General features: G+C 37.9%; 1 protein-coding gene across 1 annotated transcript in view; it reads right to left on the bottom strand.

Annotated features, from left to right (window-relative positions):
- TPO (thyroid peroxidase) overlaps nt 1-16,587 on the bottom strand; it is a 58,770-nt gene that overhangs the window by 9,416 nt on the left and 32,767 nt on the right. Inside the window, exons 8-11 of the mRNA XM_086625428.1 lie at nt 16,370-16,576; nt 9,522-10,037; nt 1,118-1,376; nt 452-622 (exon numbers count right to left, since the gene is read on the bottom strand). Of these exons, the coding sequence (XP_086481554.1) occupies nt 452-622; nt 1,118-1,376; nt 9,522-10,037; nt 16,370-16,576 (1,153 nt within the window). The remainder of the gene's footprint in view (nt 1-451; nt 623-1,117; nt 1,377-9,521; nt 10,038-16,369; nt 16,577-16,587) is intronic.

Here is a 16,587-nt window from a genome sequence, read left to right as displayed (position 1 = left end):
TGGGGCGTACACCTAACTGAGCCATCTACACCACTCCTGGAGACATCTTAACACTTTCTATGGTAGATAAAGCCAACGAGGTTGTCTTTAAGTTGATCTGTCCCACAGGCTGGGGGCAGCCTGTCGATGGCAAGTAGATGGCAAGCACTCTGGAGTTGGTTCCAGCAAGAACAAGCCTCAGGTACCTACACTGAGCACACCCAGATCCACTCACTAGTACTGTCCTTCTAGGTTCCAGGCTTAACAGTTTATTTTAAATTCAAATGCTGTGGAATATTTTATTTCCATCAAAGTTAAAAATATTAGCAACTTACTTTTTTAAAAAAGAGACTTAAGTTACTTTTCTGATTCTAATTACTTTTATTATTTAAAAACTTAGGATTGCATCCCAAATCTAAGCAGTTATAATTCAGTTACCAGTTGGAAGAAAATTCAAGAAAAATCAGTAGACCTGGGAGTCCATGATCACGGCCACGTTGTAAATTTAATGATGCTAAATCAAGTGAACCATTATTGGACAACACAAACAGTTTTTCTGTTAACTCCTCATTCAGCAGTTGATCTTGCACCTGCAGTTTTGCTGAATGTGCTAGAAGACCCCTTAGTAAAGGATCCAAGCCTCCTTTAAACACAAAAATAATTTAATGTTAAAACATATATGTAAACCATTGTAACTTTCTTAACAAATGTGAATGCATGTATGCTTCTATTTCTTTTAAACATTGGCCACGTAGGTTTTTACATTCAAACACATGCAGAAATCTCCTTCAGGTTCAAATAGAATTAATAGTGCTATGAAAAGACTCCATTATCTTCTTCAGGTGTAAGGAAATTTGCAACCTGATAATATATTCATCCATAAAAATAATATTAAATATCTTCATCATCAATCATCAGTCTATTGTCATTCTACCAGACTGGTTTAATCTGGCTGATTCAGGCAACTATTTTAACTCAGAATAATCATTCCAATTCATGTTAGTGCTCTGGAACCTGTTCAACAACTTTAATCACTGATGCAATTAAATAAATGTTCCTATATCTAGTTCAAGATAAGTAACTTTGAAAAAAGTTACAATGTTCTGGAAAACACCAAACAGTTTAAATAAAATCATACCTTCTTTAATGAGCCTCCAAGGACTAAAGAAAACTTCATGCAAATGAAGATTTGGGAGTTCTGGATCATCTAAATACTGTGCATTCAATCGCCTTACTATTGGTTGGATTGTTGCATGACCAAAGCGAAAAGCAGCCGTTGAAAATACATTAGAAACTGTAGGATTCATTGTGGGATCATAACCTGTATAAAGGCCAATATACAGATTAAAAGCATCTGGACCAATGATTTTGGGGATGTAATCTCTTAAAGTAATAATCTGAAAGAAAAGAGAAAGAAAGAATTATCATTCAGCATTTTTGTAGATGAATAGTAATGATCCCCGGGTGTTAAATGCCTTTTTCTTCACTCATCTATGTCCAAGCATTTGGCATGACTAAGAGCAGTATTAGCTGGTAAACAACAGTGGTCTTATTTTTGCAGTAAGGAGATAAATGACCGGAGAGAATCAGTGGCACATCTCAGTACAATGCAACAGTCAGCCCCCTGTTACCTCCTACTGTAAATGCTAGACCAAATCCTCCTAGGCAGACATTACCAGTGATGCTCACTTACAATCCAAGGGGGTAACCCAGTTTACAGGAGGTGTGAAGAGATATAAAACCTTGATTGTGATGGTGTAAATTATAATGTCCATAAAAATGGCAATGAAAGAATGAATTACTATAAAATTTTTCAAGAATGGTTGTTGATATGAACAGATCCTATTTTCAGGCACATACTTGTGACACACACAAATCCTAGATATTTGAAATGACCAGGCTTTAAAATAGTGGTGTCCAGAATCGCTTCGTAGACATTTTATGCTAAACTGAAGCCAATATACAGACTCCTAAAAAACCACAGTTCAAAAATGAAAATGCTGATAAACACCTTCTGTCAAATGCTTTTATAATGTAATAGTATTATAGTTGCATGAAAAAAGCATAGAAGTAATCATGACAAAAAAAAAAAAGAAGGGGAAAATAATCTAATGTACCAAACAAAATGTAAGTGCATTATAGGTTAAAGATTATGCTGAACTCAATAACGCATAATAGGATGAATATGGAGCATAATGAACTCAATAAAATACCTTATAGATTCAATATAGTGCGCAATAAAATATACAGACAAATGTGCTTTGAGCTTGATATAATGCATATTGAAAAGCTAGTTGGCATCAAATCATAAAATCATAGAATGGTTTGGGTTGGAAGGAACATTAAAGATCACTTAGTTCCACCCCCGCTGCCATGGGCAGGGACACCCTCCACTACACCAGGTTTCTCAAAGCTGCATCCAACCTGGCCTTGAACACTTCCAGGGATGGGGCATCTACAGCTTCTCTGGGCAACCTGTTCCAGTGCCTCACCACCCTCAAAGTGAAAAATTTCTTCCTTAGATCTAATCCAAATCTACTCTCTTTCAGTTTAAAGCCATTGCCCCTTGTCCTATCACTACATGCCCTTGCAAAAAGTCCCTCTCCATCTTTCTCATAGGCCCCCTTTAAGTAGTGGAAGGCTGCTAGAAGATCTCCCTGGAGTCTTCTCTTCTCCAGGCTGAACAACCCCAACTCTCTCAGCCTGTCTTCGGAGGAGAGGTGCTCCAGTCCTCAATCATCTTCGTGGTCCTCCTCTGGACTCAGTCCAACAGCTCCATGTCCTTCTGTTGAAAGCCCCAGAGCTGAATGCACTACTCCAGGTAGAGTCTCCTGAGAGCAGAGTAGAGGGGCAGAACAACCTCCCTCGACCTGCTGGCGACGCTTCTTCGGGTGCAGCCCAGGATATGGTTGGCTTTCTGTCTGCAAGTGCACATTGCTGTCTCATGTTGAGCTTCTCATCGACCAGCAATCCCAAGTCCTTTTCCTCAGGGCTGCTCTCAATCCATTCTCCGCCCAGCCTGTACTTCTGCTTGGGATTGCCCTGACCCACGTGCAGGACCTTGCACTTGGCCTTGTTGAACTTCATAAGGCTGGCAGAGGCACACTTCTCCAGCCTGTCACGGTCCCTCTGCATGGCATCCCTTCCCTCCAGCATGTCATTCACACCACACAGCTTGGTGTCGTCAGCAAGCGTAAAATAACCTTATGAAAAAATGGTGTCTTTATTTTAGACATGGCACAGAGACAAATAAACCTCTCCAGAATTTGTTCACTTTTCTCAGAAGGCAGAGGTAGCAACCTCTTTATGTTTGCAGGTTAGGTCATGCAGTGAACAAAATATTTAAAAGATAATAGGTTAGAATTCCTTTTACAGTTCCTTTAATACAGAAAATAAAATAATTTAAAGAAAATAAAATAATTTCTGTAATTAATACTGATATTATCATTTGAGAGGTTAACCTTTCCATATTTACAAAGATTTTGCAAGACGACAGTTCTTTCTAATTTTAGATTTAGAGTTAGTTTTTGCAATCAAATACTTTAAATAAGACTACGTTAGCCATGGACACAAACATCCTGATACGACTGTAATTTTTTGGCTCATTGTAAATGAAATCCCAAGGTAAGTTGCTCATAAAGGCCAGATTCCTTGAAGGAAAGGGCAATTTAGATTTTTCATTTGCTCCAGAGACAAGATCTTAATTTCTTCTTTCCTTAGTGGAGGAAGATGGGTTGCAGTTTCAAGACATGGAAATTAAAAGGTGAAGTGTAAAAGGCGGTATTATGCCTGCCTTGAGCTAGGAGAGCCATCTATTTGATGCAAACTTCCAACGTCTAAGTAAGTCTCCACTTAGTAGAGGTGAGTTTTAGACAATACAGACTAAGAAGATGTTACTAACAGAGCAGAAGATGATACTGCCAGAAAACAATCTGGAGTCTGACAGAGAACCACATCTAAAGTGGCATCGAGTATTTGTGTGATCTCTGAAGTTATCTTGCCTTAATTTGTCAGCATGAAGTCAAGGAGAGGCTAGCTACGAGTTCTCATAACTAATACACATGTAAGTCTTAAAGAAGGCGTAAACGACTAACAAACATCAAAATTATTTTTCTTAAAACTCTTTTGCATGCACTCCCTGTTCTGAAAGGTTTATTTCCTTTCATATTTGGCAAAAGAAGCATATTTCTTTCTTTTAATACAGTGTTCCTTCAACAAATGGGATTCTTCTGTGGAAAAAATAGGAACACACTTGTCCAAAAACACGTCAATAAAATCAGAGCCAGAGAGACTATATGGATAAGAAACTGCAAACAATTACAATGAACTACTCTACCATTTATTACTTACTTTGAGTCTATTTAAGAATTATAAGTTAACTTTCAGGTGTTTCCAGCAGCGTAAGAGATTTATGCGGATATAATGAGTCTGAACCTGCATAGTACTGGGTGTTCTCAATTCCTTGTTACATTTATGAGATTAGTTGCAATCCAGGCTCCTCTTAGGACACATTCAGCACCTCATAGCATCAACTCCAAGGTCTACAGAAGCTTCATGAAGAAATTAATTTTAATCAATAATGTCAATATTTCTACATATTAATGTCAATAATGTCTCACAGCAGGAATTGTTTCAATGGTATAAAACAGTGAAAAATGATGAGAGTCACTGTTTTAAACAGAAGCCCGTATGCAGAATATTTAAATGACTTTAGTAGTCTATATGACCAGATAGTAACAAAGCAGTAAAGAGTATTTAAATATTATTCGTTTAGTCATATCTGAGAAAATCAATTCTGATATCTTGGAAATTCAAGCAATCATTTGCTAAGTATCCAGACAGAAATGGAATGTGAGTGATTACAAGACTGTCAGAAAAGGCTTTGTACAGATTTTACATCATATCATGAATCACATGTGCACTGTTTATAGAAAAGTAAATGAACCCCGACCTGCAAACACAATAATACTCCAAGTTAAACAGGCTGTTAGCGTGAAAGGTAGCATCCTTCTCATTCAGAAGGCAGAATTGCAATAGGTGTTCCCAAGAGTCCTTATGAACTCAGTAAACATCCTGGCTGGGTTTGCCACCAGGCTGGGTCACCTCCAGCAGAAGTCAGTCATACATTAGATATTTGGAAACAAGTTACATAATTTCAGATTATTTTTGAGAATTTTTTGTTCCTGTTAAAAGCTATTTCAAATTAGATGCAAGAGATGTAGAAATTCATATTACTTCTCATAAGTTTCAGCAGACTTTCCTTTGGGGTTTGCCAAAACCCCTCCAAAATTTTCCAAAATAGGTGTGAATGGGGCACAATAGATGGAAAAGGAAAAAAAAAAAAGACTGGAAGAGACAATATAAAAATATGTAAACTATCATAAGAATAATTAAGGTCAAAAGTGCAACTTGTTTTTGTCATTGGCCAGAGGTACTTGCAAAAGAATAGTATCTCACTGAGATAGTGAATAGCCAATTAAATGAAGCTCCTGCACTTGGGAAAGATTGCAGAAATTAACAGAGACCAGTCAAACATAGCAATGATATTTAATTCATTAAAGTGCTATGCACAGTTGGTTTGAAGTTCTCACTGTAAATATTAAAGGATTTACAGATGATGTTGAGGTCCTAAACTTTTATGTAAGGAGTGATTGTATGACTTCAATTTTTAACAGAAAATAAACACATTATTATAGTTCTGTAAATAGTCTGAATTATACTTTTTATAAACATGAGCATGACCGTGTGCAACACATACTCTTTTATGATATCTATTATCTATTTATCCTTTATAATTTCATAGAGTTTAAGCTGTGAGAGGAGTTATATAGTCATCTAATTTCACAATCAAGTTTCATCCAAGTTAGTCATGTTGAATGCAATAATTGTAATGAAGTTAAAGTACATCAGCCTCAGAAGACATCCTCTTCCAACCCACACCTTGGATCATGGCAGAGAAGTAGGGATGCAAGATGCTCAGAGAACACGAGCAGATGTAGAAGGAAGTGAAAAAAACACCTATATACACACTGAAAACTAAAGGCAGTTGTCAGCTACAATAGAGATCAACTGACAGTAACACCATTAAGTCAGAGATGGTTTTCTGATACTGTAATAAATCAAAGAGAATTTGATCCAGATTGATCTGCAAAACTCCTGCTTCACTCTGACTAGTGCCCCATCATAGAATCATAAGAATGGTTTGGGTTGGAAGGGACCTTAAAGATCACCTAGTTCCAACCCCCCTTCCATGGGCAGGGACACTTTCCACGAGATCAGGTTGCTCATCCGACGTTCATAATCCGAATGGCACGTCAGGAGAAACAATCTCTGGAAGGAACAGCACCTGTGCATGTAATTTCATCCTGCAAACCACATATGTATGAAATAGCAATGTCAAGACTGTAGGAGTTGCACAATTGAGCATTTTTTCCTGTTTTGTCTACACTTCTCGTCTAAAGGAAAAAAAATTTAAACTACTTTCTTTCTTCATTTTTCTTATACTGTTTTCTCACTTCAAAATAGGAATAAGCAAAACAACCAGATGATTGATTTCAGTTAGTAAATGACAGTGAAAAAATGTCTTTTTGCACAAAATACCAGGTAAATCATGGTATGTATTTTTAACACTGTATACTGCAGTGGTAATACTTTAGAGTTAAGCATGTGTCACTCCCGTAAAACATAAGAGCAGAATTAACCACTGTTGTGGCTTATATAAACTACTACTTACCAGCGAAACACGTCTACAATGCAACTAAAAACATATTTTGTCCAGGATATCAACAGGCAATTGTTGTACATGTTAGCTTTGTCAAGTTTCTATTATTAAACGCTTGTCACTAGAGATATTTATGGTACCAAAAAAGCATGCAAGAGTAAAAGCATGGTCTAGGGATGTATTTTTTTTCATTCTCCTTATACTAGAAAGAAGGGAAGGCTTTTTGTACAATTCTCTATAATTACACACCCACAGGCAAAAATTATGCTTGAAAGTATTCATTCCAAAAAGAGAGAATTTTAGAAATATGTAGTAACTGAGACAAAATTTTAGAGTGGAAATCTCAAGGTAACTTCAACTAGAGCTGTCATTAGTGTGCTGGTTAGCATACCACATTAATAGAGATACTCCAATTATCTCTCTTGAATGAATGTCTCTAAAACAGCTAGATATAACTCAAACACATTTCTAATGAGCCATAGGCAAATCTCCTTAGTCTGTGGTACTGGCAGAGATAATGAGTAGCCCAGATCCATGTAGCGTATCGCCTTGCACAAAGTGTTTTCTTTCAGGCCATAATGTTAGTGGACATAAATCAGAAGTATATGAACACACAGAGGTCTACTTTTGGATTTGCATTTTTCTTCTAATAAGTATTAACAACCATTCTGACTTGTCAATGTCGTTATTTTAGTGTAAACAGCACATCTACAGCAGAGGAGCTAAACGTTAATGTAAACAAAATGTATAAAAAAAGGCAAACTTTTCAAAGGACTAACTAAGTACAATTAAATAAAGTATGTTACTTTTCTGAAGTTATCTGGCTTTAATTCCAGGTAACATGTCAGAGAATGCAGGTGATTTCTTAAAGGAAATACTCTGCATATTCTGCTGACTAAAAATTGTGGCGGAAAAAAGGAGAAATTCTCTATCAGAATAGTGAAATTTTCCTCTCTCCTTCCCTGATTTATCTTCAAAAAAGTATTCTATTGGTATTAGAAAAACCTGTTTGTGAGAAACAGAAAGCAGAAGAAAGTCCTCTAGCCTTCAGTTTATTCTAGTGCTGATGGTGCTCATCCAGTATTACGAATTATAATGGACAGGCAGAATTGCTGTGGTTTAGGTTGTCTGATTAAAGGTGAATCTCCACAAACACAAAGGCCTGCATGAGGCTTGGAGGGGCAACATCAGGCAGAACAACCTGAGTATCTAAACCATCAAAAAGGGGATTATCCATTTCCCAAAGCCACCACCTGAGAGAGTGGCCAGATCCTGAGCCTGGGTGTGAAATCTACCAGGATGAGCCAACGAAAGAAAATGTCCCCTGGATGTCACGCAAGACAAAGAGGCAGTTGCCTGCAGGGGTAGAAGTTGCTGTGGGGTGTAGGGAGGAGATGACTTGAGGGGACTGTGTAAGAACTTCATTTGTGATGTTTTAAGAGGATTATGGGAATGTGTGAAACACTCAGGGAAAGGACTAAAGGTGCTGGAAAGGGAGGGGCCAAGGTGGACTGGGGAGAAACAAGCATGGGAAAATAGAGGGGAAAAAGGAATAAAAGAGGTTGTCTGAGTGTGAAGAGTCAGCTGATGAGTGTGCTTGTCTGACCGAGCCCTGTGTTTGATCTCTGCAGTTCAAGCTATATTCTGAAATCTGATTTCCAACTACCTTCTTTGTGGGTGTAATCTCTATTCTGAATGTGCATGTGTGATCCTGAGTGAGATTCCAGTCAAATCAGAGATGATGAGCAACACAAGAAACTTGAGGACCTGCAAAGAGAGTGAGTGGGACTCAGCCTCACGGGCTGGTGGATCCAGGCATCAGTAGCCAGATCAGCTCTGGGGCCAGTCACTGTGCAGGGCTGTCCAGGAGAGCTCCATGTTGCCTGTGTGTGCATACTTCACTAATGGGCTTCAGTCTTGAGCAGCCACAGAGAACACAGGTCAGGCCAACAATGCCATTCGCATTCATGTGAGTGACAGCAAAAGTGTGTGTGCTGGTTGGTGTGGCCTGCCATGGGTGTGTGTGTCCACAATGAATACCAGAACTGTGAGGAAAAAAATTAGTTAAAGCTTATATAGCTATTTCAGGAGGGGGGAAAAAAACCCCAAATAAACCAAACAAACAAACAAACAAAAAAAACCCTGAAAAAAAAAAAAACACTGAATAAAAAAAAACAACTGAAAGAAAAAAAAAGAAAAAAGAAAGAAAAAGGAAAATGCTGAGCAGAAATAGATTTTCCTATTTTCAGGTCCAAGCTACACATTCTCATGGACTCTTTTCTTCTGTATTTTCCCATATTCATTTCTCCTGCTATCTCCTATCAAGAGTCGCCCTTGAAGTTTATCCTTTAGTGCTTCATTGAGAACTTCACATTCATTGAGAAATTTACACAGGGAAGTTATTAATTTACATAATACCTATGAGAAAGTAAGCATTTTGAACACTATGTAAATACATAGACATTACTTTTTAATTGTTTCCTTTACCAAAAAGACTACCAAAAAATCCATCTAAAAAGGCCTCTTCAATAGACAAGATAGACACCAGAGAAAGTCCACAGAAACATGTAGCAGAGTAGAAACTGCCATGAAAATCTGAGCACTGAGAGGTCTGGACAAACTAAGGACCAGGACATTGCATTCAGGAAAGTGGAAAACAGAACAAACTTTAAACATGCCAAATTTGAGGAGAAGAAATAGGTGGCAAAGAAAAGTTAAGATGATCTCAAAAGCCACTCAAAGAAACATATTTGAAGTTTTGTGACCAATTCTCTTCTAAGATATTCACTGCGAAGTGTAGGTAAGCAAATAAGCAGCCAACCTGATGCAGAGCACCGACAATTTTTCGTGCTTCTTGGTAGAGTGTCTCAGGGCTCCAGTGGCCGTTGATGGTTCTGAGGGCTCTGGCCAGGCGGTTGTGCTCTCTCAGCCACAGTGTGTGCATAGCTGCCAGAGATGTGACCTCGCTGGATCGGCTGTCCCCGGCCATAAAGCATTCAATCCTCTCACCTTCACTGGCATTCAAGTCTTGTGCACAAGGTGATGGGATCCGGTCTGTAAAAGGCAGGTATTCCCGATGGTTATCATAATATTTAAGGTTTATTTTAAGAAGGCCTTCTTTGCTTGTTAAATTCCTCAGTTTATTTTCAACGGCAGGTGTACTGCCATAGACAGTAGAAGCATCAAGGAAAGAAGTTAAACCATTGATCTGTTGTCTTGGATTTAGTAGTGATAGATTTCCAAAGAGAATACCGTGATCACCAGTGCCACACGCAGGAGATGAGCGGTAGAAGGGCAGGCAATCCATACCTGTAGATAAGGTGTCACTGGTAGTTACCTGCATTAAAAAAAAAAAAAAAAAAAAAAAAGAGTATTTTCTGATGTGAAGAAAACAGCTGTGGATGTTGAATTAAAGCTTATGTAAATATTTCCATCCTCTGTCTCAGTTTTCAGTTGTTCAGATCTCGTCTTCTGGAGTGACACATTCTAAACCTGTAGATATTGTTTTCCTTCAGATTTAAGCAAAGAGATGATTCAACGCTTTTTAAGCAAAGGCAGAAATCAAACCTACAACCTTTACTCTGTCATAAGAGCAAGTCACTGATGTAACCCCTTTTGCATAAATCTACATCTAAATTAGCCTGGCTTCACAATGATAATTCATCATAAAATGTATCGCAGTGAAGATGTGAACACCTGGTCAAATTATTTTCTACTGAACACCAAGTGAAGCAGCAGGTTTACATGTATAAATAAAAACGCAATGAAGAGTTTCAATGTCTGCAGCAGCACGCTGTAAAAGCTTTGTTTCAATACTTAATTCTAATCCATTTTCCTAACTGAAAAAGGAATATGTAATTATTCACTCTGCTTTCTGCCAGTCCCTCACAATCCTTCTCTCATGTTATTTTACAGCGACAGGTGTCTTACAAGTATTAAATTCTGACTATCTTTATAAAAAGCAAAGGCTGCACATAGCCTTTGCCAAATGAAAGTCTTTTATCAGTTTGACCCACACGCAGTCAAGAAGCGAGGTCAGATGGTGACCCAGCATTTGTGTGCTAGCCAGCATGGATATAGTGTGAACCAGCCTGTCGCTCGGACAGCTATTCCAAATACAGGTAAAGGACTGGGGAGAGACGTGGGAATTATCAAATGAAAGCTTGGGATATAGGTAAGAGTATTAGGAGAGAATACAGCCCAAATCAGACAGCCTGAAGTTTTGTCACAGGAGAGCACCGAAAATTATAGGTGAATAACAACAGATGTGGGGAGGGCAGAAGAGATTTTGGAGGAGGAGAAAAAGGAAGAGGGAGAAAGGTTTTATTTGCATTGTAGGATATCCAAGAGGAAGGCTCAGACCATCAACTCTATTTCAAAAAACAGCTGATGATAGCTAAACCAGAAACTTCCATGTTTCATAATTACTAAAATCTCTCTATATTGCCTAATGCAGATTTGGCTTTATGAACTCTCTTTTTCTGAAAAGCACATTATTCCCAAATTCTAACAGCACTGCATTGTGCACCAACAACAGCCTGTCAGTTCCAAGAGTTTTAAAAGGATAAACTTCAATTAAAACTGCTGTAACACTGTAACAACCATGGAGCATGAGTTTCAGGGAACATAAATCTAGTGTTTTCTTATCAATTAATAAACATGAAGTAGGCACAGATAACAATTATTGAAGCTGCTGAAATATTCCAGAAAAAATATAATATTCAAAAATTTTGCTAAGAGAAAATAAATGTTTTTTACAGACACCTGAGCTAACCCTTCTTATTTGTATTCTCTCTGCTGCTTTTCATTTTTCAAAACTCTTTGGCAGAAGACAGTGTATACTGCAGATTTTACACTAAATGATGTAATTTCTTCTTCGTTCTTCTGATGAAGATATAGAGATCAGTCTGTGAAGACAGAATAGTCATTAAATTGAGGGTAAAAGTAGCAAGGCAACTTTGGAATGGAATTCAAGAGCTTCATATAATAATATTGTTATCTCATTTGCAATAGCAAGTAAAATTTTCTTACTATTGAGAGATCATGTCTATAGGGATTGACACCAATAAAGCATTGAAGAAAGAGTTTCATCTGTTTTTCAAGTTTTGTTTAATAAAGAAATTCTACCAATATTTCTTCACTGCCTAGGTTTTAGCAAATCAAGGTATGCTATTTTTGAAGGAAGTATGGAATTTATTTTCCTTTTTTTCCTTTCACTGATTGCTGAATTGCAGTAATTTATTTGCCTTGTGTTTTCTATTTAGTATTTGTTTCTATTATTAAGTACCTTGCTATTAGTGTGGCTTTTTTCCCCCTTCAGCTGGTAATGTAAGCAGAAAGCTCACCTCATGCTACAAATACCTGAACTTGACAGGCATAGCATCGTATGTGTTTGAGTGCCTCCTGCTTCTAGTTATCAAGAAAACCTGGAAGAATTCAGGTATCATATCACTGGGAAAAAAAAAATGTATTGGACGCCTTTAAGTTGTTAAACAGCAAGGCTCACAACAAAACATATCAACAGCGAATGAAGTTCATACTGAATAATCTTTAGTTAACTGCCTCTGCAATTTCAATTCAAACCCTTCTGTGCCCCAGTGGAGAAAAACAGCAGTAATGAACATTAAGGGACTGGCAGAGCTGCATAATGCAGTCCTTTCCCTTTTCATGGGATAAGTAGTGTGCAGGCAGCAGCTGAACGTGTAAATGAGAGGTTCCTTCTGTTGTTATTCAAATGATATCAAAAATAACCTGAGGAAAAAAAAAAAGACTCTTTACTGCTGAAATGGGTACAGAATAACATTTTTTCCAAAACTAATGAATAACATTCATATGATTTTTTTTTCTTTGCCTTGCATAATTCTAGAGGAAAAAAGCTCACACCAAAACCCTCTCTGGCCACAATAGCTTTCCTAGTGTAGGTGCACGTTGATTTATACTGTTATTATATATGCACGGTCAAACCTGTTTATGGTGAAATTCTTTGATGTGTAGGAAAACAAAAGGCACTAATTGTTTCAGAGTACCACAATGTCTAAACTGTTATTTCAAGTAAATAAAAATCTTCCTCACTGTGAACTTGTTCTGTGGGAAATGACCTTGTAAAAGGATTTTTGCTGTACACTTGAAAAACCTCTGGCTTATGATCTATGAAAGTTTGCCAATAAGGAAAGCATGAATGTTTATTTGTGGACATGAGACTTGGAGGAGAGTCAATGACCCCATCTGACAGTGAGCTGCTACCTCTGAAACACAGAAGAAAAAGACAGAGACTCACTTTGCTGAATGTTGAGCGCGTACCGACTGATCCATCTGTAGCTGAGACAGTTACCTGTCATGTTACATGTCCCCTTTTGCAGATCACCTCACTTTTCTGTGACTGTCTTTCTTTTTTGCTTTTTTGTATCTGAACTGTCTGAAAGCTTTCCAGGATTTTATCTTACTGTGTGTATGTGCCGTGTCTAACTTATTGTCAGCAATGTAATTAATACTGAATAAAGTCAGTAGCATTCCTATGAAAGTCTTTCTAATGCCTCATTATGTCTCAGCTCTAACCTGAAACAACCATCTGAGGAATGACAAGTTATCTCCGCAACTCCATTCCATGTGTCAGGCTGCTGTGAAAGAAGTATAAACTGAAGCTAGTGATTTTTTCTTCTTTTTTTTTTTTTTTCCCCCACATTGTGGGATTCTGAAGAGATACAGAAAAAGGATGTTCAGGCTCTACCAGAAGCTAAGAAGCTACAGGCTCGATGTGAGAATCACTGGGTAAAATTCTATAGCCTTTATTATGAAAACGTCCAGAATAGAAAATCATAATGGTTCCTGCTAACCTATGAATCATTTACCTACACTTGTTATTAATATTAATGCACTACCGCAGCTTTCAATCCTTCATTGAATTGCACTGACTCAGAACATTTTCCAGACAGCTCCCCTAACCTGCACAGTCAGGAGCTGCCTCTCCCTGCTGAAACCCCCAGAGAGGGCGTGCAGCTGTAAGCACGGTTCTCCTTTTCCGTGGGTGGATTCTCCCGTGGGTGCCACTGTTCTAGGAACATGGCAAGAGCACAAACTGCAGCCTCTATGTTTACCTTGTTGGACAATATGCTTTGATTGCACTGTCTTTGGACACCAGCAGCAGCTTCTTCGTATACAAAATGAATATATAAAACTAACTGTGGCAGTTTTCCAAATACTTAACAGGTGAGGATTAGTTTTAATTAAGACTTCAGGAAGAAGATCAGTTCTAGGGGGTAACAGTATTTTATTTCAGTGTTGTTCAAAAAATAGTTCCTCTGGTCACATTAATAACTACAATCTTTTATTTCTCCTTTTTTTTTTTTTTAATACAGTGTCTATTCTTTGCTTTTGACAAAAGAAGTCACAAAATAGACATAATAAAAGCAATAGAACAACCATCTTCATGCCTGTCCCTCTAAGCTGTGAGTAACAGAGTAACAACAAAATGGAGCTGAGAAATTCATGAGACTGTGGTCATGTAATGAATCCATAAGTCGAGAAACTTGTTTAATACTTATAGGATGATGTCTGAATTTCTTTGTATGTCTCCCTGTCTTGGCCATTCTACCAGGCACTAACTCCCAAAGGTAACCACGGGTATGCCTTGACCCCCTTCCCCTGCTAGGTTTCACTGCTGAGCAGGAGCAGCTCCTAGGCTACAGTCAGTGCTAGATTTAATACGTGTACACAAAACTTGCCTTCAAGAGCATCCTTGAAACATTCTCCTCACAGCTCCGAGACAGACGTCTGAAAAATGTCCCTTGTTTAGAGCACTGGAGGACGCACTGCGGGTCTACGCCATGATGACCTCTGCAGCTTCTTTCTCGCTGCACCATAATGATGCTACCACATGAACAATGTTAGCCTTGGAGTCTTTATTTGAAGATCCCTTAAATTGCCTCTTTTTTTAAGCAAATGGGATTTCTAGGCTTGAACTAGTCAAAATTCAGTGATTAGAGGTTCATTTGATCGAAGTTATGAGGAACAGTATGAGTCTCTTAATGTAAAAATCTATTTAGTAATGAAAAAATGTGGAGGTTTTGCACTTAAATATCAGTACTAATTGTGTTGTTTCAAAGAATATGTCATAAGCACAAAACATAAGCTTTCAAAGACTTTTGCAGTTTTATATCTACAGCAGACCAACTTTTTAAAAATGGGAGTCAATACCTGGCCACATTGTGTCATATGATGGAGATGCACTCCATCTCTTTCATCACATCATGTGAAGCACTGCTGGTCAGGGACTGGACTTCTGCCCTAGCCTCTCCTAATAGGACTTTGGGAATAGGAATGTTTCTAAGGCTATTACTTAACAGCATAAACGGTTTCCTGCCCCAGCTGGAAATTTGAGACATAGAAACCAGAGATTTTTGTCAGAACTATGGAAGACTCATTGCAATTAGGGCTGCTGTGGCTAAACCACGTTAGCTAGTCACTCAGTGTCCTGAGAATGTGATTCTTTAAGAAGTCTGTGCTCTTGCTGAACACTCTCAAGCTATGCTAGCAAACTTTCAGAAGTGTATCTCCTGGGTGAGAGAGACTAGATTTACCAGCCTGTGCTAAAATTGCAGGCAGTCATTAATTTCACTTGGCGTTCCCTGTGGTTTAAATTCTCTCACTAAATGGAAGATGAACCGTCTTTCAACACAGGACATGATTTGGTTCCCATTACAGTTAGTTGAATATTTTCCTTTCTGTTTAATGAAAGTGGAATGAGGCACTTATAGCAAAAGGAGACTGTGGCATAATTATCAATTACGGGTTGTTTAGGGGAAAAGAGTTTTCTATTCCCATGGCACTTATTCCCTACATTGCCTTTAGTGCACAGAGAGGCCGGTTAGTAAGGAAAGTTAATTTAGGTTGCCCTGGATAGAGATGGGGGCATCAGACCAAGGGCTGTGATGGGCATGGGGCTCTCCTGTAGCACGAGATGGAAAGGCTGTTCTTTGAGAAACAAAAATGTGGTTTGACTATACGACATAATTTTTTGAGTAAAAGAATGACTATGCTTTTAAATTAATGAGACAAGAATACAAGATCCTATATTTATACAAATTTATGTTTCTTCTAACCCTCTAACAAGCTTTGAATTCATATTTTCCATCTACTCAAAGCGAAGAGGTGATGTATGGAAGTTTCAGCAATTCCCTGAAGATTATGTTATACATATGTTGAAAAGATAGCTCTTCAAAAGTTTGCATTAGCTGCTGGAAATATCTTTGCTTTCACAGAGTAAAGTTAAGATCCTTTCACTTTAGCTGGCTGGAAATTTAAAAACAGAATTATTTATGACTAATTCCTTATTTTCCCCAATGGAACTCAAAACCTTGAAGCATAAGAACAATGACATTGGGGAGACTAGTAAGGTTTCTCTGCAACATAAACCTAAGAGGCAGAAAAATTTGATATTTGTACTAAGTACCTTAGCTATAGTTTGTTATCTCTGCAAAACAAGTTAAATATCTACCTGTTTATTTAATAGTTGCTTTGGGTTTCAATTTTTCTATCACTGTCTGTTCTATTATTTCCAGATGATCGATCAAATTGCTTTATAATTATGTATGTGTATCAGTAATGTGTTTTATTTTACTTACCTGTTTAGAGCCCGGAATTTCTCTTGCAGTAATTAATTTGGAATCTTACCTTTATTGGAAAACATGGATTTTGTTTTTCACATGTCATCTGGCACTCCATCCCATTTAGGAAGGTGGTTCTACTTGTGCTCTGGGGCGTGAATGCAATGTCATGGTCTATGTACTGTCCCCATACCATAATCATATCAGAATACAGTTTGTCTTCAGTAACAGCCTCATTAGATGCGTGGATAATTTTTCTTGTCACTTCACGAACCTGAGAAGAGA

This window comes from Tauraco erythrolophus, chromosome 2, assembly GCF_009769465.1.
Source record: "Tauraco erythrolophus isolate bTauEry1 chromosome 2, bTauEry1.pri, whole genome shotgun sequence".
NCBI classification, from domain to species: Eukaryota; Metazoa; Chordata; class Aves; order Musophagiformes; family Musophagidae; genus Tauraco; species Tauraco erythrolophus.
The sequence above is the reverse complement of the archived record's forward strand: the minus strand, read 5'-3'. Positions and strand labels throughout refer to the sequence as shown.